General features: G+C 45.4%; 2 protein-coding genes across 2 annotated transcripts in view; one reads left to right on the top strand and one right to left on the bottom strand.

Annotated features, from left to right (window-relative positions):
- The window catches only part of T265_09882 (hypothetical protein), a gene marked incomplete at both ends in the record, with an annotated part of 88,144 nt that extends 76,931 nt beyond the window's left edge, over positions 1-11,213 (top strand). Inside the window, one exon of the mRNA XM_009176089.1 lies at positions 11,124-11,213. Within this exon, the coding sequence (XP_009174353.1) occupies positions 11,124-11,213 (90 nt within the window). The remainder of the gene's footprint in view (positions 1-11,123) is intronic.
- Positions 11,214-11,255: 42 nt separating this feature from the next.
- Positions 11,256-25,527, bottom strand: part of T265_09881 (hypothetical protein) — a gene marked incomplete at both ends in the record, with an annotated part of 26,117 nt that continues 11,845 nt past the window's right edge. The window contains 9 exons of the mRNA XM_009176088.1: positions 11,256-11,902; positions 12,654-12,835; positions 13,430-13,505; positions 14,432-14,657; positions 16,745-17,002; positions 19,678-19,931; positions 21,046-21,278; positions 23,026-23,293; positions 23,557-23,685. Of these exons, the coding sequence (XP_009174352.1) occupies positions 11,687-11,902; positions 12,654-12,835; positions 13,430-13,505; positions 14,432-14,657; positions 16,745-17,002; positions 19,678-19,931; positions 21,046-21,278; positions 23,026-23,293; positions 23,557-23,685 (1,842 nt within the window). The remainder of the gene's footprint in view (positions 11,903-12,653; positions 12,836-13,429; positions 13,506-14,431; positions 14,658-16,744; positions 17,003-19,677; positions 19,932-21,045; positions 21,279-23,025; positions 23,294-23,556; positions 23,686-25,527) is intronic.

The following is a 25,527-nucleotide window of genomic DNA, read 5'->3' as shown; positions in this document are numbered from 1 at the left end:
GTCGAAACACCCTTTGGTAGGCTGCATGGGTTTCACGCTGCAATTATCTTTGAGTTTACACAGTGTCTTCCGGAAAGGAACCACCCTTCACTTGGCCTTATGCATGTATTCTGTGTTCTATTTAAACGTAATCGCAGAGAGGGAGGCATAAATACATATAAGAATGATTCCGCGATGGTTACAACAGACCGTTCTATCCTCTCTTTGAGAATCGATTGCAACCTTCAGTTACTCGAAACTCGTCACCCCAAAGTGATATCAACCCTGTAAGTCGAGAGATTTGTATGAAACCATACAAAAGTTCATAGAGATTTCTGATATAATCCTCCGGATTATCCTAATCTCTCTCTCTCGAGGTTTCGAAAGTCAAACCATACATAGCAGCGTACCCAAAAAAGGCTTTCCAAGAGTGACTACTTCACTGCGGAGTCCACAACAGCTTCTTTACAAGTCATTCCATAGTGTGGAAAGTGTTTCCAGGGATGGTAAAATTTTCTTCTTCTCTGTGGTTTCCTCTTAAGCATGCAAACTATAATACAGGTAGAATGATGAGCATTTGGAAACTACCAGCTGTTTTTATTTTTGGCTTCTACTTATTTGTGTTCTATTTCTATCGCGAGCTCTCCGCATTCCGTTTCTGTCAAATAAGCTGAATGACTCGGGTTTTCAAGCTGGATCACATTTTGTCACACACACACACATCAGATGATTGGAGGATATACATATCAGATCAATAAACTTTTATGAGTATTGAATTTTCGCGTTCACTTTTGTGCTCAATTCATCAGCGCTATCCAATGCGTTAGGATAGTACGTCCCATGGTGTAAACAAATGCTTACGAACTTTACCGACACTCAGCTATCAGGTTTTGTTTAAAAGGGCTTAAATGAACCCAGTAGCAGCGGCAGCAGTTGGTTGTTATCCCGTTATCCGTTCTTGGCTCATTACAACTTTGTTTGAGTGCACCCACTGGACGTAGTCCTCTACTTCACTGCATTCAAGTATAAGGTTAGCGATTAGGCCTGTACGGGGGCTGAATAGGAATCTTGTGTTCCGTACTTTTGATGTATGCCGAATACATAGGTCAGCTATTGTGCTATGAGTGGAGCTCAACGGAGGTGGGGTTTCAGTGGTGTAGTTTTAGAAGGCTTTTTAAAAAGTGGACTTTAGTGCTCGTCTGCAGTATGGTTTCTTTTGTTGGGATATTGCTCCTAAACACGACCGAAAGGAACGTCACTGTAGACACTAAAATATAATAAATAAATCGTTGAGCTGTAACGCCCTTCCGGTGCCTAGCTGCCATGCTACCTAAAGGAAGCAAGAGGGCTGGGATACTGCCAGATCGCCCAAGTCTAGGCAGGGGAAGTAGGGAGGCAGAGGTCGAGTTCTAACCACGGACCTTCCGGCCAGTAAATTCGCGCTCTAGCCAATTGAACCATCTCGCCCCACTGTAGACACTACAATGAAAGGATCTTCATTCTTAGATAAGAATGTATATACGGTGTTCACCTAGACCTTGAAGCGTATACGTTGAAGCGTATACGAAAAAGGGAACCACATTTTAAACCAAAATCCTTTCCTCACGAGAAGAACACAGGCGTATGTTGACAGACTGATTGATCTGTGATTAGCTATTGAACTTGTAGCAATCCTGTCTTTCCAAACCCTATGAAAGAGCTACCAGTCACCACTCATCCTACTCTTACGGAAGTGTTTGGTCCAGGATAAGTGATCTTTTGTCAAATTTCAGTGTAACCAAACAAGCGGGAGAGTAAGATTTGAAAACTTTCACTTCCCGACATCTGCGACCAATCGGTTACATTTGGTGTTGGACTTATTTTCAACCTTCAAATAACTGCTCTACAATGGTCACAGAGTTGTGTATGACCATCCACAGGATTCACTACTTATCCGATTACCAATATGAAGTAGACATCGTACCCTGTTTAGTATCGAGTTGTTCGGGTTCCCTGAAAATCAATGTATATGTTCGCTTTCCGGACAGTTTTCCTGTCATTCCGAGTCGCTCGGAATTCTTGAACGAATTTCAGACTTTGATTAGGGTTACATTCAGGTGTAGCTGATTCGCTCCCCGTCGTGGGATTAACGAAGATTCTGAAACTTCAATCATTTTGGTTAACTTCCATCACACGCACTTTTTATTCATTCCACCCCAGTATCAATCCAACTGCTCACATTCAAGTGAAGGACCACATGGAAGGTGGTCTGTAGGTAAAAAAGCCCTAATATTTTGAGCCAATAGGCAAAAGGTTTATTACGGCCTAGCAGGGAAGTCATGTGGGTTTGACACGATGTGTATTGCGGATGAGTCATTGTGCAACTTTCAATGGAGTAAGTTTTGTACGTTGTCACATTATACAACGCATCTGATGCCCCCAAAATTTCCGTAGAGGGCAGATTGGGGAGTCTTTTGATTTTCGAACGCGTAAGATACTTTGCCTTTCGTTGTGAAACTTGAGAGAAAAATTTCAAAACCACAGGGAACTTGCTCTGCTACAGTGGTATGTCTCTTGGCTGTTTTCGTGGTGTCCAGCAGAACAGCCTCGTTGACCAGGGAGCCTACCTGACCCGCTGGAATGAAGATGATCGTGCTACTCACGAGTAGCATAAAATTAAACTCCAAATCACAACGGTATCCACGTGCAATTCCGAGGTCTGTGACCCCACTGACCTAAGAAGTGAGAACCCACCGTTCCTAGGCCTCGGTCGATTTCATTGAACAAGGCTAGAGGAAAATCGCTTGTTTCTCTGACAGCTCATTTGTAGTTACACACCATTTTTGCATCCCCAAGTAGTATTAGGCAGCTGTATCTTTCCTTTTGACCCGCGGTCTGATTAATCCGTAATGCATTATGCATAGGCTGAACTCCGTTCAGCTGATACAGACTCGTTTCCTATCGCCAGTTACTGGGCTACGGACGCGCATGTAAAACCGTGTGCGTAGTTTCAGTGACTAGCAGGGGCGGGTTGAATCATCCAAGGTAGTTCTGTGTTACACCATGTATAGATGTTCCATCTTATAGCAAACCTATGCGTATATGGCGATAATCTGCATGACACAGTAAAAGCTGTCTCAATCTCATTGTATATGAGACTAGGTTTATTGCAATGGATCTCCTTACATTTATGGTGACTGAGTGTGTTGCAGCACAAGATCACTAGTTATGGTAGCGGTGGCTACCGTAGTTTTGGGTTTCAAATGCGGTGGATTGTCCTGTCCTGCTGAAACAATGGGTTCTGAGTTTAGTACAGAATGTTCCTTCCAGTAGATACGCATGTTCGACTGCCACCAAACAACACAGATTGAAAGAAAGGTTAGGATTTGGGACCTATGCCCTTACAGGAGAACGCTCGAAAGCCGGGAACATGTGATTTTCAAAACCAGGAACTCACAACTTGGAGCTCATCTTTATGCCACCTCCTTCACGGAGTTTCAATACTTGCAGAGAAGAGCACATGGACTGTACCTAGGAGGCTACAAGACACCTATAGGCTTCAAAGTACTAATAACATGTGGCCACGTCTTGCGCTTTCCCTCAAGAACTTTTCACTGACAGTGGCTTGAAGTAGAAAGCGTGTCTTTGGCAGAAAGCGCTTCAGCTTACGTAGTATGCATGCCAACCAGGTTAACGCTGAAGGCGTCACCTAGCGCCGGATGCCCTGCACTTACCCACGGTCCATGTCGGTTTGGACTTGCCGCAGCCACTTTCATATACTGTGAACAGAATAATGTGCCCATTGGTCTGGAGTATTCCAATGTAAATGTGACTAGGGCCGAAATCATGATAAAGGAAACATCATTGGTAACCGATGTTTGACGAAGCTGAATGATAGAGCTAGCTGTTTGACCTAGATGTCTGAGCTCAGTTCGTAGCATTGAGGGCGAACAAAGGAATATAACATGTAGTCCTGCAAAAACGAGTGTGTCTATTCAACGCGCTGTCTAATCACCATCATTATCACCTGGAAGAACCGCGTACTTGTCGTGCAATATTCTTAGCTGCCACAGTTCCGTTCACCGATGGTTTGGGGAGGTGGGGTAGGTAGCTGCGCATTGGAGGCGGGAGCTGATATAATTGTATCTATGACCATCAATGTGTCCTGTCTCTGGGCTCCAGCCATGGAGACGGCAATGACCAGTGCAGCTGAGTTTGCTGGTAAGGGCTTCCATACTTTGCTGACAAGTCATTGTTTGAGCTCCCCCTTTCTCGTTTCTACCTATCATGTGGTTGTACGAAAAGAACCTCCCAAGGAAATCGGTCGACTGTCATACGGAGCACTTTATAAGGTCAGCGCCACCTCTGCAATGTGATCAGTTCATCTATCGCGGTTGAGTTGTTTTTGCGAAAACCATTCGACATACTTCAGCGTTACTGATCCGGTGTACCCATAAGGCTCCAGCAATGTTCCCAATACATCGGTCGTCAAACACTGAAAGCCTTTTGACGTTCTCAGAGTGTAGCGTAATGAACACAACCTTCAACAGCTAAGCTAATGCTACACCGACACTGCAGGTTCTAGCCTTCCCAATTCGGATGAAAATATCATCTTTCACGAGACCACCAGGACTGATACAAATGTCCAGGTAGAGAAATTTGTCTACTAGCTCAATAGGCTCATCCGCAGTCTCACCGCAGGCTCACCCAGTCTTGCAGTAGCACTTTACACTTTGCAGGTGTGAAGCGCGGCCAAGGGAGTTTGTGTACAGCGCCTTAAGGACGAGGGTCAGGAATTTATGGGGGACACATTTGCTTTGCAAACACTTCCATAGTGCCTGACGGCCCTCAAAGTCAAGTCAAGGAACACAACCACTGTTGGTCGCTGAACACAGTGTTCCAGAATCCGTCGGAGGTGAAGCTGTGATCAATGCATCCTCTTGCAGGACGGAACCCAACGTAGTTTTTACGGATCTCTCTCCCCGTGTTCAACCAAACGTCGAAGGATAAGACCAGAGAGCACCGTCGATGACACAGCTACCAGGCTGATGCCACGTCGGTTTCCACACTGCATCTGCGCACCCCTTCAGACGATAGGAATATCTGTCAACATGCCCAATTCTGCAGGCACGTTCTCTTTAATCCGTAAGTTAGCTGGGCAAACATGGACCCTCGACCTTCTTTGAACAGGACTGCACACAAACTGTATGGTCTTGGTGCCTTCTAGCGTTTCAGTACGGATATTTCGTATTTTATTTCTTCTCCCGGCGGGCGATGAAAATAGCTCCCTCCATATTTTGCCATACTTCATGCATGTACTCACTGCCAACGCAGTATTTGTTCACTGCGGAGAGTTGTTGGGCTAGCTCAGATTGATAATTCTGAGCTATGGTAGATCTTCGAAGATAGTTGGTCGGTATCCTTTGTGTTCACTTGTGAAGATCTGAATTGAAGTGAACTCTCAGGCGTGCACACACCATGGCTTAATCAGGAAATAAGTTGTTTGTTCAAGAAAGATCGGCAGTCTTGCACTGTAGCTCTCCATCGGTGGCTGGTGGCCACGTGATCCAACTGGGTCCATAGTTGATTTGCAGTTGATGGCCGCCAGGTTACGCGAAACGAACCTTAATGCTAAAAGTTCGTACTGGCCAAAAAACAGTTCATGATCAGCACACAATTGGAGGGTTTGATCTCCGTTATCTTTGCAACGAGCATCGACCCCGAACTGGCCACCGAAATGTGACTCCAAGTAGCTGATATCACCCGCAAGAACTACACTTTCAGTGCTTCTTGTGTGAGGAATGATAGTCAAATGAACCAACAACGTTTGCATGTGTGGTGGAAAAGGACTGGGGTGCATAGGTGGACAAAAAACTACGCGGGCAAATGACACTTTCCGGTTTAAAACTTAATAAGAACTTATAAATCGCACTCCATAAACATCGTATAGATGCTGAAAGACAGCGCGAAGTTATTCACACAACCACGTCTCCTCGAATGGTGACGAAACATTTGCGGGCCATCGTCGAGCTCAGCGAACATACCAAAGACTACCTGATAACCAGTTAGTGGACTTGACAACTGTTTGGAGGCATATGGTCACCAATCCAAAAGTCCTCACTAGTGCACGACTGGATTACTATTTCCTTTACTGCATGCTATTAAATGGCTTCAATAGCTTACCTCTACCCCTCTTCTGATTGTTCAGCTGAATACACGCCCCTTCGTATTTTCATTGGTCGATTAGCAGTTTCCGTTGCGTTGTAGCTAACATAGACGGTGCGTCACCTTGGCAACTGTATAAACACCACCAGGGTTTACCAAATTGTGCACTGGTGATGTCTCCTAAATTGGTGATGAACTCTTTACATGTAACAGACAGAATCGACAAACAAGCTTTTCTCATTCAAGCTACGAATAGTTTGGCAGACTGCAAATCCCTCGGAAACGCTCTTATTCCAGCCGGAGAATATGCATTCATTTCTATTCCTTATAATATTACCGAACGGCTTACATAGAGCAACATTCCCCTTCGAAGAAGAACCTCTATTATTGACAAGACCTGCGTTCAAAATGAGGAGAGTTGGTTATGATACTGAGTCCGGAGTGACATCATGTTGTCTCGTGCCGGAATTCTGATCCTGGTGTTGTGCCACGTTTCTTTTCCATCTGACTGTATTCTGGTTTAAGAAACCCGAAACCTTGAAACATCTTTCGACTAGGATCTATTGAGTATCGATCGGAGGAGCAATGTGATTAGGAAAAAAGGTCGTGCGTCAGTTCTGCCTTCCAGGCTACTTGTTAGTTTGGTAAGCTAGCTCAGTGACTAAGGTGCGAATTTACAGACCGGAAGGTCCGTGATTCGAACCCAACGTCTGCACTTCGACTGCTAATGTCGGCGGTATCCCAGCCTTCGTGCTTCCTTCAGCAGACAGGTGCCGAAAGGGTGTTACAGCAGAATAATCATTGTTATTTATTATTATGCTGGTGGTAAACGGGACAGTGCTTGCCGCGTACTTTTCACCACAAACTGATAACCGAACTGTTGTAACCAGCTACTCACACAATCACCAGTAGCATGTCTAGAATTTGTAAACGCAAGTATGCCAGCTTCAGTTTGGTAGGACGTGCTTTTCACAGCTCTGCTGTCGACGAAATACAGAACGCTGTGTTTCTACAACAAGCCGGTGGCTGTCAAAAGCTAATCACCGTACCAGTTTGACTCCTAGAACACCAAATACCTATCTTACAAACAATCATACAGTGTGGCTAGTCAGTGCACAACCTGCACTCAGTGGATGAACACCGACTGACAAACAAAACATGACCTTGCAAGAAGTTATATCGATCAAACGACAGTGCCTGAAGCTGAAAGCCTATTCTGTCACATAATGGTCTGGATTCTGACCTACAAAAGTAATAATTCGGAACCGCATTTAAAAGAAATCGAAACAAATTGGATGGTTTTGTGAGGTGAGACCTCAGACAATTTGTCTGAGGTCATCTGTTGCAAGTGCGCGTTCGGTTTTGGTGGCTGTCAGTCACATGTTAGAAGTGAAATCGTGTCATGTGCTTACCACCTATAGCCAGTGCCGAGAGTTATTGACCTAGATTAGCCAGAAAACAAAGCTAATGACTTTCAGAAAAGTTTGGTGACAATCGGTAGATATATTGCAACGTTTGTAACGTTTCGCTTTTAACCCAGAAGCCTCGTCAGGCCAAGTGACCAGGTTCTGAGGTTGATCGAGAATTAAGGCGGAAGGAGGACCAATCAGCTAAGTCAAGCTAGATCTCTGTTGGGTGTCAACCGAGGGATTTTTAGTTTGTTACGGTGGGTGAACAAGTGTTGGATCGATGGGGGTTTGGGTCCAGCCTAGGGTCTAGTTCTTCTGGTTCGGTTCAATTGATGATCCCTCTTGAACGTCCTTTGAACCTTCTGTCCGTCTGTGTGGATCAGCCAGTGCTAAGATAGTTGCATAAGAGAGATGCTGTGACCTTTGGTCGGGTTGGGATTTCCACCCTCACCCCAGTTTTTGCTAATGATTCTACGTGTATTGATAACCACACAGTCACGTGACAACTCGGCTTATCTAAGACCGCTTTCCATACGCCCGCCAGTTCCACACCCTCGATTCTATTCACGCTGCGATGCTTAGTAATGTCCATCGTCTCGGTTATCAGCCGCTGTGGTGGGAATCGCAGTCCCCCTCTTAAAACTTCAACGCTCTCCAGATCTATTCCATGTCCTGTATCTAGCGCATGTGCTGCCATCGCGAGGTCTTTGGCCAGCATTGGGAATTCTTCCGCATTCCTTGGTGGTTTGTTTATCCTCCTTTTATGCTCACTAATTCCCTGGCATTTTGTCCTATGTAAACCTTAGTGCAATCGTTGCAGTTAATTTTATACACGCACTCCCTAGTACTTTGAAGCGGTAAAGGATCTTCCACTTGCACCGAAACTGAGTGTAGCGTCTTTCCCTTCTGGAAAGCTACTGGAATGCTGGCTAAGTTCAACAGTCTTCGAATAACCTCCGATGTTCCTGCTTTATGTGGAATGACTGTTGTGCTAATCCATTCCTTACTGGGTCTAAATACTGGAGCCAATATCTTTCTCAGTTGACGCTTTATAAAACTCTTGAAGTCTGTTGGAAATCTCGATTTGAGTTGCCGTTCGGTCGATCTCTTCTGTGCACAGCGCTCTGACGCGACGAAACACCGAAGATGGCGTACACGGGTTTTGGGTAGCTTAAGACGGTTCCTGTGTCTGTTAGGTTCTGGTAGATAATAGTTCTTAATTTGCCGCCAATCTTATGTGTTATACAGTCCAGAAAGGGTAATGTGCCCGAGGTGGACTCTGTTTCCATGCTAAACTTGATGTGTGAGTTTAAACAATTGGGGTAATCGTGGAAGCTCGGTCAACTGTGACCACACGAAACAAGGCCATTATCTCGTACATTCAGCTTGGAGCATTCGAGTTTTCAATGCATCTCCTTCAGGGTGGCCGATGGCTGAATTTATACCGCATGGGCTGTAGCCCTGAGACATCATCATGAATGCTGAAGGGGAGTTAAACACTACCAGGCTCACTACAAGTCGAGTCAGAAATCGGTATACTTCAGAGTAAGTAATTTCCTTCAATGTCAGTCTACACGTCCAATCGACAATCCAGAATTTTTTCCACACTTTCCACCTCTGTGCTATTGAATGGCCTCTTTGGTTGTTGTTGATTCTCCCTGTGATTCAACGGTGAACAAGGGTAACTTTCTTTGTTTTCTGACTACTCATGAGTAAGATGACTTAGGCCTGTTTATTATGACCCCGTTTTGTTTCCTTGTTGTTCTTTTTCCCCCTGTCTCGTCCCTACCCAAGGTCCGCTAATTCCTCAGTGACTGATGTCAATACTTATTTTGCCCGTCCGTCATTGCTTGCAAGTTCGTCTGGATTGCACCTATTTTCGAGCGTCCACTCCGACGGAAAGGTGAACCTACCGTTTATCGAACCCAGAGCCTCCGGACAGTAGGCGAACGCGCCACCAACTACACCACCTCGACGATTATTTTTATTGCTTATGTACTGCATGTGCCAGATAGCCGTTGCCAAGATTTGCTCTAAACGGACGAAACCGCGCGCTCTGACCTGTCACGCGACACGAGCGGCTGCGTCGACGCCGACCGAAAGACAGTCCCTCACATCCCGAACGTACTGACTCCTGCGCCGTTACGGCCAACTCACACTGTCAGACTGTCCCTATATGTATGTTAGTACATCGCTTGGTACTTACTTGCTGTTACCTTTAGAAATCCCTGCTGCGTCAGTGACTACTTCCCGCTCCTGCTGATTGCGTCATTGTTGATTGTACGTTTGCTTAATTCATGATGCTTACTAATCCGTTTGTCTGTAGAACCAATTCCTGTCAGTCCTCAATATATCATCTGCTGCCCCACGTCTGTCTGCTCCCATTGACTACTGGCTACGAACTGCGTATAATCAAATAGTCGCAATGGTCCTGTGAGATCCACAACCGTCCGGATCTTACAGTTGTACACAGATGTTGTCATCATGTTCGATAAGCTACCGAACAGGTTTATAATCACCTGGGTCCAGAACAGCTTGGAAATCAGGTGTCCCAGAGGGAAGCGACAATTTTTTCTAGGGCATTACAGGTAAGGGCGTTGTTCTGGACTTGATTCGTTCGCTTGATTTTCAGAGAACAGCGGAAAGAGAGATGATTTTTCAGCTTCCTGGTGTAGGAGCCAGTAGTGCTGTCTCTGTCTGGGCTTACCACATGGTTATCTGCAGCGGAAGTAGAATCTCATATTAAACAAGATCCTGTATCTTGCGTTCGGTTATTGTGAATTCCGCATACCAAACCACTAACAAACCAAATTATCTGCACCGTTTCGCGTGCACTTTCCGTTCAACCTGAACATCACTTTCTTCTATTCGTGATTGTAGAACGACATTTTGCTGAACTCATTCTGTACTTTAGGTACATTCTTTCGAGCCAAGAATAATTTCTCACGTCGTTTCCAAGATCTCGAATCTCTGTCAACACGTCTGGCGCGGCTGACTGAAGAATGCTAACAACTGGGTCTGAGCTGTACTCGTGGTGATTGTTATCTACCTACTGGCGATTTCAGTTAACTCACACTCCTTTGTAGATTTTCTCGAAGACCTCACTTTTTCCATACATCAGGCAAACATATGCCTGTGGTGTAGCTGCCGCCTGTGGTGGAGGGTGACTTATTTGCGTGACAGAAATCAAGAAGTCAACAGAATAATCAAAGACGCGACAGATAAACCACTTTTGGAAACCCAAACAGGATGGAAGATGAGCAGCGAAAAGGCTGCTTCATTCAGTTACTAATGATTGGTACGCAGGGTAGATACTTTGGGCCTGAACAAAATGTGTCACCATTCTTTCGCTCTTCAGCCAAATAGTTTATGCTGTCAACTGCTCAGAGGAGCGCCGATGTGAAGTGACAAGTTTTCTTTTCTGAATGGAGGGTTCCTGAAAACGAAACGGTTGTGTTGCTTCTGGACTTTTAAGCGCTTGTATGCTTTGCTTCACGGGATAAAGTCCGAAAACTTGCACTACTTACAAAATACCGCCGGAAGTAGAGTCGAACACAGAGAATCAGGTTTGGTCATTCTTATCACTACCAGACTTTGGCGCTTGCATTGAAGGCGACCAGTTTCCCCTATAAATCGGATCCATTAGCCCGGCTTGAGTACCGCGCCAATCGTGATATGTAGAAGACGGTGACCCGGATTAGCCAATTTGAAAAATCTTGAGGACGAGTATGAATCAGTTTCGCATTAGGAGGAACAAGTTCAAAAAGTTGCCAGACGGGGCAGACGATCACGGAGGAAGGAAAGACTTCGCTTGATGTGTTGAATAGAGAAGATAAACATAGAAACGAACCGCAGAAATAGAGAACAAATGAATGATGAATCGAATCAGCTGAGTTTGACGGCTACCGGTGAGAAAGCATGCACTGGAAGGAGAGAAAATGATAACGCTCGCCGGGTATCAAACAATACCTACTGTCCGTGTTAACTGAGTATTTGGGAAGACGGTAAAGAACCGGAAGAAAATGGTCCGCATTATGGATAGGTAAGAAAAGTTTGTAGACAATGTATACAAATATATGAAAGACGAATAAGAATCACCCCTGAATTTAGGCCAACGAGAGGAAATGAGGAAAAACCGAAACAATCCGCTGATATCAATGCAGTGGATGGAAGTTCTCTCCAAGGGACTCAGGGAGTGATGGGATGGTGGTTTGGGTGAAATGTTTCGCTTTGGCAATAATGGGGTCGGTGGAGCATCGCTCACACAGCCAAGCTGTCCTCAGAAGCGGTGACCACAGACCTGGAATGTTCCGAGGCCTGGATACAATGCAGCGGGAACAGACACTCGTCCCACATCGATGGCAGTGAGCCTGACGGCAAGTAATGGAGGGACAAAAGTGAGATGATGATTACTACTCACTCATCTACAGAGTATTGTGTAGCCAGATGAGCGTTATAATCGGGATGAAACACACTCTAAAAGTACCATGGAATATCGATCTATTACACGAAATAAACAACACGCCTTCCGACTAACATGAACCACTTGTCAAAGGGATCCGTAACTGATGCAAAACGTAAACGTTTTGCCGGACAACTTTTCTTGTGTAGCAGCTGTCAGTAAACAAAGTGAAATGTATGATGCAAATACACTATACCTGGTAGACTGGCTTAGAAAGGGCTTGGTTTAGAGAGCTTTATAAGGAATGTACAAAAGGTTAGCGAAAACTAGGTGCTACTAATATCGACAAGCTCGACATCTTGGAAAGCTGCTCAGACCGACGTTAATAAACACCAGGTGTTCGATCGTCGTACACACGTACGGAACACACTGCAACCATTCAGTTTGGTTTCTCAGCCTAAAGGTTCACCTCCCAGGTCTGTTCAAAACTCCACAACCTCTATACTAAAAGGATTTTGGTTCGTCAGATTATTAGCGGGAGTAAGACCAAGATAACAAAAGTCCACGCACTCCATTGATCCGGAGAAGGTCGGGGAATTTACAAGGCGACTGTTGGATGGCTACTTCAAGATATGGCTCAAGTACGTCTGTATGTGACCGTGTAAATATGAGTATAAGAGTAAAATGATTGATGAGAAACCGAAACGAATTCCACTGACCATGCTATCTACGAGAACCAGCAAGGTACCACAACTGGTACAAGGAATATCTCTTCGTAGTAAGTTTGTCCAATCAACGCTCACTGAGTTCAACTCAGCTTGGATCTGTTGAATGGATGGAACGGGAATAGAGGCCAGATCATCTTCAGGCTCATCGGTGTGTTCTTTGTTGTCAACTGCGACTGGAATGAGAGGTGAGAAAGACGTCTTTGGGGAATAAGCGATACGTTCCAAACCAACCGTGAAACAGTCCTATTCACGATGAATGCAATACAGCGTACCAGTTTATGGGAATAGGGAAAACTCGACCAATCGTCCATGCATACAATACAATAATGAACCGTTGGAAATGCAGTGGGATAAAACCGGAGAGGGGGACATATTGTGAGGCAGTCGGACCGAAATTAAACTGGAGTGTCCTGAGGTCTGTATTGAGGTCTACGACACACGTCCATGAACCTGATCTGGTGAACTGCGAGAGAGCAGACTAAACGACTGACGGTTATAACCAAGTCTAGTGCTTGAAGTTATTACTGTCAACAAACTGGTAGACTGTCACATGATTGTTGATAATGCATGACTCCACTGTTCGTCCAATCGGAAAATAAAAGTCCGTAATAATTCGTATCAAAAGAATTAGACCAACACGCCTACAAGAAACGGGACTTCGGGAATGTCCAATGTCATATCACAGTAAAGTGCAGAACAGACGAAAAAAAACAAAATCCCGCCAGACCGACTGATATCCAAAGACAATCGTGAAAATGAAAACTCACCGGTACCGTTGTTTGCCGCATCGTCACTGGAATGGTCTGGTTGTCCGAGGCACGGCGCTTGCAACACATCGAAGTTCTGTAAAAACGCAAATATTGTATTTACCAGCTTAAATCTGGTTACCACGAGGGCGCAACTAAACGGAGGTAATGGGTCTGTGTCAAAGAAGTCAGAACTTCGGAATGTCAGCTAACAAGGGCATATTAGCGCACAGCGCCTCTGACCGACACACGCTGACGGTCAATGTGATGATCAACACAAAGAGGTGACACATTTGACTGAGTGAATACAAACAGTCGTGATGTAAATACACCACGGTGGCCATTGCCATGATGCATGAAGGGACACTGCTAGCCTACACACGCAAAAGTGCCTATCAGTTCCCTGCACCAATGGGCCATTCAAGGAACCTAGAGGTTGCCAGTTCGGGCATTTAGGATTTCAACTTTTTCCGATGATGCACTTTCAATGACGGCCTTTTCCTCCCCCCTGTTATCCAGGTCCAAGGTCACGTGAGAGCACAGGGGTACATTCAGATACTGAGATGACGAACCGCAATCTGCCTAGCCATGATCGTTTATTTTTATAACGGTTTGCAATTTTCGAAGCTCTGGACGTCTGCGATTGAAAATCCAACACGTTTGGCTATATGCAACACAGGTAAAAGCATGAGCGTGAAATGGCTTCACTTCATTACAGCATCGTGAATCAACTAATCGCAGGATAGCCGATATTGCAAGTGGATTAGTGCGTTTGAACTTGATCACAACTATATGGAAGAGGAGCTTGATTGGCTTGGTTGGTGTTGACGGGAACTTCCTATCGATCATCCTCCGGATACCTACTCACTCGAAGAGGAGGAGAAGGCGCAAGTATTCTTGGATGAACTGACCAAAGTCATGCTGTCGTTGATGATGATGATGACTACTCACCGCTGACCGCGATACAGAGATACAACGATCCACACGGTTTAGACTCCCCATAAAGAAGACCGTCAGACTTACCAAATCATTCTCCTCTCCGCTAGTCAAGTCTGGAGGAGGCGATAAAGTATAGTCATCCGGAGACCGTCCAAGGAGTCGGCAAAGTTGATGTATCCTCGCTTCTAGAAGACGTCGATGGGATGTGAGAGTGTGTTTGCCGCGTATGAAGTCTGACATTGTTTCCACGTACAGGCGATCCGGTTTGGGCAAACGCCACTCCCAACGAAGAAATAACCCATGCCAAAGACTGGAGGGAAGCAAAGGAAATATAATATTCATCGTGTAGAATCGTGAAATCAGATTGAAGATACATTGTGTTCACGGAGCCAGCATTTGTGGTTCGAAAACAATCAACTTCGGCTCATGCTAACGACACGAAAAGGTATACCAAAATGAGTACCCGGCCAATGAGCTGCAGAGTCTGCTGAAGCAAGTGATTAAACCTGTCTTTATGGTGCTAGAAAGCTAGTTAGTGATAGAAATTGATGTCGAAAACTTTACGTTACTCCAAAAAGACAAAGGCGTTAGTCTTCGGCAGTTTCATCGCCTACGTGAGCCTGGGGTGACCCCAGAATTTGCTAAGTGTATTGCACATTGTGTATTGTATTGGGCGAGATGGCTCAGTGGTTAGAGCGCGAATTTACTGACCTGAAGGCCCATGGTTCAAACCCGACCTCTGTCTGTCGGCTTCGCCTGTCTATGCTTGGGCAACCTGGTAGTATCCCAGCCCTCGTGCTTCCTTCTGGCGGCATGGCAGTTAGGCAATGGAAGTGTGCCACAGCTGAACGAACGACTGTATGGTTATGGTGTATCAAGTGAAGACCCAGACTGTTATTTCTTAATCAAACAAGGCATCAAATCATATGCTCTAACGAAATACTCTTGCCTTGGTATTATAGGGTCCTGTGGGAGAACTATTCATTCCCATGATTGCAGCTATCCAGAGAGTAGTAGTATGTTGACAGTTTTATAGGGTTTTGTTGGAACTAAAAGCCACTGATATACCCAGCGCCGTTTTTTACACGTGCTCAAGTATGGTTTTGCAGGGTACCATCGTAACGCCCTTACGGTGCCTATCTCCGATAACACCCGAGGGAAGCACGAGGGCTGAGATACTGTCAGGTCTAGACAGAAACAGTCAAGACGCAGAGTTTGGCTCCAAATCACGGATCTTTCAGTCAGTAAATTCGCGGCTTAACAACTGGGCCATTTCGAGCTTATGACACTAACAACAATATGAGGTCGTTGAACACACATGGTACCGCACCTATCATACAGTGCCCATTATCAGTTTACTCTATCCCACTTACCCGATTTGGCTTGCTCGCTGAGGCAGCTGTCGTACGCAAACAGGGTCCCGTACGAAAAAGAAAACTAGATTTCGAGCAGGGTTATCAAGCCATTCGCTGTGCGAACTGCAGTACAACACAGTAGCTAGGAGGTCAGTACGTAGAATTCTGATACAAGCACGTAAACAGGCCCTAGTAGATGGGTTCATTACGCAAAGTGAGCAATTGCATAGGTGGCTGTATGGGGTAGATGCAAGTCACAGCAAACCACACTCGACCAGGTATAAAAACACATAAGAGTCTGCTGTCTGTGCGCGAAGGGGAGTAGTTCTCGATGTCGGATTGCACAAATCATCGCTGACGGAGAAAGTTGTTGTGGAGCAACTATAGAAGGAGGTTTTGTCCTGCGAGTGACACTAATCTACGCTGAGAAGCCGAGTAACACTGTACAGCTGTTTCATCCAGATTAGGAATTATCAGCAGTGCGAATCTCACGAAATCCCAGGAAGTCTGGAATTCGCGACCTCCCTGCTAGTGGTTGGGATACTTAGCCGTTCGGCCGATGATTACAAATAAGAATGAAACAGCTGTACAGTACCCCTCCGTTTTTCAGCATAGATTATCTTCACTTACAGGGGAAAAACTTCATCGAAATTTCCAAAACTCCCCAAACTATCAACAATCTAGAAGTGAGTATTTTTAAGGGATCTCTCATGGAACAATCCGTATAGTGTCACACTGAAATCAAAACAAGTTACCGTGTGCTTGCATGCGCAAGCAAGTACTGGTCTTGGCTGACGTATGCGGCCGAACAACGTAACATGTATTTCCCGGGTTACTCTGGGTTCGTTGTATGAACCTTATATATGGATGGGTAGACACATCAGCTGGCCAGATTGTGCACATCAAGCAATGAGCACACGGCTCCCCACCCATGTTACAACAGTACTACTATACTATCGACAAGGATCAGCTGAGGAATGAGAGTATCAATTGACCTGACAAACGCTACACACGGGATTAACAACACACTAACCAGACTTACCGGAACAGCTGAGGGGCAAGAACGAACGATGGGAGCATGTCCACGGCATGGCGGTGGCTGTTATTTGTCTCTCCGGTGCAAGTCAATTCGATCCCGGTCGGGATCCAACCGTCATTCGCATTATTGGCCAATGCGCAGTTACCAGTACCTAGAGAACTCCGACGGGTATAGTGTTCCGAATGGGCATAATACGGGTTCATGAATTCCCCTCGCTTTTGTGAGATCAGCGGCCATATAGAATAGGTAGTTACGGGTATCCTGAGAACGAATATAAAGAAAACGTGCAAACATGAACTTAGTCTAGTGGATCCAATTTCGACGTCAAACAATTCATAACGAGGTAACTGGGAAACTTGGTTGTACAGTAGTTACTTCAGTAGTGAGAAACATTCAGTACTATTAGCTGCGGTGGCTTTGCCATGTGCTACACATGCGAAAACATCGTCTGCCGAGACGACTGTTGCTCTCTATGTTTCGTTCAGAATGGCGCAAATCTCGAGGTGGACAATTTATAACTTCGCAGTGCATGTGAAAGATATTAAGAAGAGTTTGGTGTATAGTTGGTGCGTTCCACCTTTCAGGATGGGATCTCCGTAACCCTTCGTGCGCTTGGCTGGAGACATTGCAGGAGATGGCGGCTAATCGATGTCAATAGCATTCATGTTATCGGTTCTTTCCACATTGTTTGATTGATCGGAGATGTAGGCATCTCAGAATGCTTGCGACAGGCTGATACCAGGTCCCTCCCTCACCTACTCTTTTCTTTTCTTAACACTCTAAGGCTTTAAATGTAATTAGATGAACTCTGTGTTTGTAGAGCAGTGGAGCACCACTGTCCACAATGATGTTACTTTCTCTGATCATGACACTTCCCGACAAAAAACGAAGTTCCAGCAAAGTCATCATCATCATCATCGACAGCATGACATCAGTGTTCAACACCGATGCTTCACTGCTTCACTTCCAGCAAAGTAGCACCTAAGTATTTCGTTGCCTAAGTGAGGTATTCAAGGAGGAAGTACCTCTTAACATGATGGTCTTCCTGAAGAGGCCAGCATGAGAAAAATATAATTTTGGGACTTAAAGCGAAAAACCCCATGTGCCCTAGGGTGCAAACCATCGGGGACGGGTTCCATTGTCGTGCTGGAGAAATGCTATATCGTGTTGGACTTCTGTTGCTGGTGGCGAGCTGGTGTTGACGTTCCATTCAGGTTCGTAAGATGTTCAGCCTATCGCCTAAAGTGAAGATGCCACAAATGACTTTTTTCCATATCCTTCGCAAACTGTTCTACTGACACCAGCCTTCTCTTGAAATGTGAAATAAAGCTTAACATATATCGATTTAGAATTCGCAACTACGTTAGCTAGAGCTATAAAACATGAGGACTTGTCTTACCCCCTAGAAAAACCGTCTTGCAGACGTGTGTCCCTTAAAACATTTGGGTTTCCCCAAAAAATTTATGAGTAGTCAAATTCCTAAGGAAACCACTCCCCGGGAAACAAAATCAGGAACACTATGAAGAGTTGGGCTTAGCCCCTAGATAAGTGCTAAAATCCTTGGAGATGTGGACAGGCAGACTTGCTGTGGACTCTATTGAGAGTTAGTGTAGTGAGTTTTCCCGATATTGAATAGTTATGTGACTCCAAGTAATCATACCCCACGAACTACCACGACAGCCTTGTAAAATGGGCACGAAACCCGGAATTTTCGTGACATTTAGTCCATCACCCTATTTCCATGATAGCCCGATATGCACCATCGCAAGGGATTCCTGGAACCGGGTAGGTCACCCGTGAAAATGAGAACAGCCAGTTGCCCAGAGGATGGAATTGATCTCTGTCAAGCAAAGAAAACAAAATCTAGTTTCATAAAGGGAACTACTCACAAGGTTGCTGAAAAATCTTCGACATCCCAAGACCAGTTTCGTCCTTCTTGGAGCTCATCAGGTAGGCGCAGTCCGCGAGTTTCCGTCAACCTTATTATGTTCTAATTGCACCCAAATTGCACTGATTTCGGCAAGCACGCTCATTTGAAAATCAATTTGCTTTTGACGAGACTCAACTGAATCTCTCGTTTATGATGTCCTTCAACTGAATGTGTTGCACAAAGGCACAAAGGAAACTACTCGCAAGGCTGCTGGAAACTCTTCGATAGCCCACGACCAGTTTCGCCCATCTTGAGACTCCCCGAGTTACCGTCAACCTTTATGAAAATGTACTGCGACATCTCGAATATCGTGCCAATTCAAACATGAGGCGGCCTGTGTGCATCACATTCAGTTGAAGAATATCATAAAAGAGAGATTCAGTTGAGTCCCTCGTGAAAAACAAATCAATTCGCAAATGAATGTATTTGTCGAAGACAAACTCTAATTCTTCAGATACTGATGAGATTTTCACGTTCCAAATAGGCATTTCGTTCCGCAAGCGAAGTCAACCCATTCCGAAAATCCGAGAAGCATCATAACGCCAGTTCACTTCCGTCCAACAGTAGCCACCTCATGGTCCTCCAGAAATTTTCGAACCCGCGGACAACCTGATGGAATTTTCGACACTAACACACTGAGCAATGTGACTGAGTAACTTGGGCAGGATAGAACGCCACTCAGCTTAGGTCACGCAGTTTATACGATGAAATCCCATGCTGGCTGACCTTACGGGCGAAAGCATCTCACAGACAGGTCCACGCAACTTTTAGGTTGTCTCTCTTTGAGTCCATTACTTGAATTCCGTAGCATAAATGACGTGCTTGGGTCCCACGACCTGAATGGGCCTGAGCTGTACATCTAATTGTTCATATACCAGACTGTACGAAATGATGAAAGGGTCCCAACTCCGTCTAGCTTGCTCATTCGAAGACCGATTGGCACAACCCGTAGAAAAAGTATAACATCAAGAACGACAAATGACCTGAAACAAAACATATCACTAACTTGAGATCACAACGTTCCTTCTCACTACATCCGACAAAAGTACCAAAATCGGCTGCATAGGACTCGTCGTGCAACAGACATAGTACATCTGAGTTGTACTCGAATTTGGTGGGACACAGTTCACACAAGTGGCGAACACAATCCAAGAATAGTGTGAAAATGGGCGACGCTTCGCGAGGATCTGAAGTAGTGGTGAGAGCATTTCTGTGGGAGAATTTGTGTCCGAACGCCAACCACTCTTTCTTGATCAAGGCCTAATGTGAAATATAGACAGAAAGAAACACTGATAATCGATTATCAGAGACTAAAACAATGCTTCTTTCTGAATCATTATACTTTGGAATACAATTGAGGGGATAGTTACGAGTAGAATGGAATGGAAAACCAGTTGTTCGAAATCATATGAAAATTAAGACGACTATATTATATTTTGTAGGGTGTCGGCCTACGAGACATGTAGACGTTAGCACTGCAAACTAGAATACGCTCCAGATTACCAACAAGTAGAAAACAACTCACAGTTTTCCATAGGGTGTCTCAAAAAACCTCTGGGATGACCAGAGAGGAATACTACTGTCTGGAATTAAGGCTAGGGGTGTGAAGTGAAGGTGATCTGAGGGGTATGAGATCCGAAGTGTGGCAAGCAAACTCCGGCGAACATCTTAACCCAACTGCATGGTGACCATTGTTAGATTCTTGTCAGAAAACCAAGATTTCTTTTGAGCTTTCTCATGAACCGGAACGGTTGAATACGAAGAAGTTTAGTTCACGTATACCAGCGATAAGGCGATGACGGACTGAAATCAGCGGTTTGTTTGCGATAAGTCCAAGAGTGGTTGGAAGTCAACACGTTAACTGAACAAGTCTACGAGTATCGTCTTCAAAAATACCACTTGAAGGGTCGCTTCAGTAAGGGCCTCATAGTTCACAGAAGCCTCAGAGGAACGGAGAAATGGTGTGTTTTCTTATAAGCGCTTCTTCTGGAGACAGAACAACCGTAGATGGCAGTCTGCACTCATCTGGACAAAAGGGTTTTTCTGTTGGTAGATTGCAGATGTGGTCAGTTCCTCAAGAGTACAGCCAATATATACTTTTCGCCCTCATTAGGATTCAACAGATTGCCTCAATCATCTATAGCTGGCTGCGAGAATCAGGCCACCTATTTTCTTTCGCATTCAGCATTCACATGGTGATTGAAGGTATGGCCATATTTTAACTAAGGTTTCCTCGACTGGTTCTGGTTGACGAACTTGGATTAGACTTGGATCAGCCAAACAACGACAACACCAACAACAACAAGCAGAACATCGGCTTTCCGTGAAACGAAAACGTGAACACGGAACTGCAACTAGGTGGAGAAAAACCTACCTCCAGACCCGCAATGGTTCGGTAGTAAGGATCGAGGATGATTTGGGCCAGAGCGCAGACCTGCGCAGTACGATCCCAACCATCCGAGCAGTGCACCAGCACGGAACTTCCCTCGTTCAACCGTGCAGCAACAAAGAATGCCGCCTCAAGAATCGCACGTAGGTGACGAAACCAACCGGCTTTATCCAGGCCTGAGATGTAAGCATCCACACTCAGGGCCGGCTCTTGAATGACTGGAGATAAGGGAGTGAAGACCGAATAAGGAAGTTGTGATGGATTCCATTACTTTAGGGTGTATGTTCCAAAAGCGTGGGGGCAGGTAAAGTGATTAGTAACTGTATGCATTGGTAGTACCTAAAAAAAATGAACATCATCGACACTGACGGGTCATGATTGAACACTGACATTTAGGGAAAGATACATGTTGGATTAGAGATAAAGTAAGAGACTAAAGATTTGGTGCAAAATGCTTTGAGTCTCCATTAAAAACAATCAAGGACAAGGTGCTCACAGCTTCAAACACCACGGAGATAGATTTGATGAGGATAGTATCAGACACCACGAGCAGAACTGGTCCGGTTTCCTTACGGATCTCATCAAACACAAAGCCCAGCACACTGAGAAACAAAGTTTGTAAAACAGTCGGGCTAGGACGTGACAGCATGCTCGCCACTGATAGTGAATTAACGGCCATGAGCGAAAAAAATCACATGAGATCGTGGCAGGTGAGTTCCAATATGATTGGTTAACCTATGGCATCGATAGGTCACCAGAGTTTCTCGGTATGAGCTGTTTCCTGAAAATCTTCGCAAGCTAGTACCACCAGTGTATAATGCCGCTCTTGTAACATCTCCTGTGTGAAAGCAATGACTTCCGAAAGCCAAATCTGCCAAAAGATGTATAAGCACTCGAAAATGGTGGTTGGTCACACATTTATGGTGACCATATCTCCGGTTTTTGATAAGATGGTCGTTGCTGTTGTTGCTGAGCTTGGAAATTAGGTTGCACGCGTCATCGATGGGACCACATCAACCGCTAAATGACGGTGCCTTTCCTCATTGGGGAGGGAACGTCTGCCAGGTAGCTGCCCCAGACTCGGCGAACGGGTTAATAGTCATCTACCTGAACAACAGTCAGTAAACTCATTCGAGCTACCAATAAATCGATGCGATGCCATTATTGTTTACGGTCCATTAGCTTCTCCTTTGGTTCAAATCAAGCTTCGAGATTGGAAATACTAGTATGTAAGCCCCACGGAGAGTTCGCTGCATGGCCTGGAACATACCCGTTTGGTTTGACTTACATTCTCGCTTCTCCCTTCCAAGAGAAAACTATATCGAAAATTAATAATTACAACCAGACGAACGGTAAGTGTGAGCAATGCGGCCTCTTCCAAGTGCTCAACTCCTGAGGTAAGTAGACATGAAGGTCCACGACGCTATAACGGAGGACAATGTGCCTGTGTGAATTGATTTTAGGAAGACTTCGATGGTACAAGTAGTCGGGTAAGAAGGAAGGAGTCGAGATTTACTCCTTCTGAACATGAGGCAGGGATCCACAGACAGCACCCCACAGATGGTTAACGTACATTCTTTAGCTAGCAGTTCACAAAGGGCAATGATTGCATACGTCGGGGTAGACGCCTCAAAGGGCGTATTATGAAAGCAAACGCCTCAAACCTATTTGTTGCATCCTTTTAACCCGTGAACAGTGGTGCATTCACCACAGCTTGCTAAGGTTTATGGTTGCTTTAAATGGTAACCTTTGGCGAATTCCGCAATTTCACTAGGAACCATCCAATTATCCGGGACCAGTGCAGTTGAGCATACTTCTGTGTGAACAGCATAAAACCAAAAAGCCTAATCAGTAGTAGTCATAACAGAGGTAATGGAAAGGAGATCAGAAAAAAGTGATGTGATGGAACTTGCGGGGAAACCTTGAGAACCAGCGACAAAGGATATTGTGGCACTGGCCCGTTACCTTTCAATAATTTCTCCAATGAACCTCGAACAACATGAATATTTTCGATATCAAAAAACTGAATGACGATATTTCGGTACACCGTGACATCTTCATAGCCTTTTCCTTGTGCACGGTTGGTTAGAGCGTTCAATGCCGGTCGAGCGTCTACCACGTACAGAGGCGATTGGTTGGGGTTAGCTAGGCGAATGGCTTCCAGCAACAGCTGATCATCGATGCACTTTGAAGCGAAACCCGCAAGAGGTTGACTAGAACGACACAGAGCGGACTAAAAGAGGAACAGAGGTTGAATGCATTGACGGTGAGATGGAGTATAAAGTAAAGGACAACAGTTGGGGTTACGATCAAAGCCCTGCAGGCCAACTGTCAACATCATTGTCAGCTGTAAGAACCACGTACTCGTCGTACACTGGTTATAGCTGCCGCAGTTTCGTTCACCGATGATAAAAACTGAGGAAGTTTTCTTTAAACTAGAATAGCTCTTAATGAGCCTATGGTTTGCGAGGCCCAGCATGAATAGTGGTGACTTACCTGACCATTGGGATGCAGGTAAGTTAGTACGGGGAAACGACCACGACTTCGAAAGCGGGCACTTGCATGTAACATCGCCCTTGATACGGTGGCCGGGACGGAAAGTACGGTTGGGTATGTATCACAAATCTACAGAGTATGGATGAAGGAAACGATTAGGTGTGGGAGGAGTTTAAATACATTATGGCAGCATGACGATGATGAGCTGGAAACCTGTAAGACTCAAACGATAGGCGACAATCTTTTGTTGAAGTGATGGGTCACTGAGTTTCTGTCTTTACCACAACAGTAATTTCGTGTCACATGAAAAGTGAGATTCCACAACAGAAACACTGGGACAACGGCCTTATACAAAAGTGCCGTTGGACAAAACAGTGTAGTTTGAGTACAAAATACTGATGGGTGGAGCGATTTCTTGCATTTCATTATCTTACTGTTACTACCACGTTCAAAATGTGTGGTCCTTGGGGCACTGGTGGCTGTTAGTGCAGTGAAGTCATCTCACCAAAGCCCCAAACGATTGTCCACTTGAAATGGCTAGTCCCAGTACACACGAAACGAACATTAAGACGTATTGGAACGGATTCGAACTGCCGAACTCCTAATATAAAAATAATCAGCTGTTCAACCGACTGCTGCTTTGGACTCCACTGTGACGACTCAGGGAGTTGCTGTCGCATTTCAGTCCGTCGCCGGCGCTGTGTACATACCGAGCTGGGATATGGTACCCTCCATTTGGGAGGTGTGTCACGGCTGTCCGGTGTCTCATTCGATGTGGTCCCCTCACCGAGCCACAGTCTGTCTGAAGTTGGTTCACTTTCGCGGCTATGCTTATGATCTTACGTGTCTCTTGTTTGACATAGTCGACCCTGCGTCCACCGTGGAGAGCATTCCCCATATCTTCGAATCAGTGGCTGGTCTCTGCGTAACTGTTGTGGCACCTTTTCTGTCACGCGCTCTAACCACTTGAGCCATGTCGCCCAGTTACCCAAGCCTGGGCAGGAGCAATCGAGATTCCGGGGTTGGGTTCGTACTATGGACCTTTGGCAAGTTCGCGCTCTAACTACTGAGCTACCTCGAGCTCGATCGAACTCCTACTCACCAGACAGTGCTCTGCTAAGATAACGAGCTACGAATCAGCTGTGGGGCGTGACGGAAAGCAAGCGTCCCCGTCAGTCTACAAAAAAAACTATCTAACAAGCGGGAGGCCGGCGTCTCAAGATGCGTCTTTTTGTACATAAGATCTGCGCCTGAAGTTCTCACTTCAAGATCTACCAAAACCCTCCTACCTCAATCACCTGTTTTACGAATGGCAGTAGTGGATAAATAGCACAATTGTAACGGATGATTAAATATCCACTATCGACGCCGACAAGTCCATTCCAACGCGCTTCTCAGCTACAAGCCATCAGTGATACAGGTAACAAATTAGACCACATCTATAGCGGCCGCCCTCTAAAGGAGCAACTTTTGATTGGTTCCTGCAAAGCCTGCAATGGCACTCATGGAATGACTTTCTACATTTCCGGTAGCAACAGAAGCGAGACACTTGTCCCGAGTCATCGAGCGCGCTGTTTCTCCTTTACGATCAGAATGAACACAAACTTCCTACATATCACGGATAAGCGCTCATTTACGGCATTGTTTGCAACGTTCAACACACCGCGGCCACCGTTTCCTAACAGTGTTACTTGCTGAACGGTAGTGCAACTCTGTATCGGTCCCTTGGCTTCCTGCTCCGCCCACTATGGTATATCAAAAGGCACGGTAGCTTTACACAGCCCTTTATGGAGACAAAGGGAAATTAGTATAACTGTATTTATAGGGTAGTCACAGTGTTCCACAAGGTCGTGCCAGAATCTCCGTGAGGGGGCGAGAAGCGTCGAGTCAAAGGTGCTTGACTCGGATTGGCTGGCATTCTGACCAATCAGGGCATGCCTTCGTTTGGCCCGTGTCCTGCACGTGACACAT

Source organism: Opisthorchis viverrini, assembly GCF_000715545.1.
Source record: "Opisthorchis viverrini unplaced genomic scaffold opera_v5_316, whole genome shotgun sequence".
NCBI lineage: Eukaryota > Metazoa > Platyhelminthes > Trematoda > Opisthorchiida > Opisthorchiidae > Opisthorchis > Opisthorchis viverrini.
This window is presented reverse-complemented; position numbering and strand designations above follow the sequence as displayed.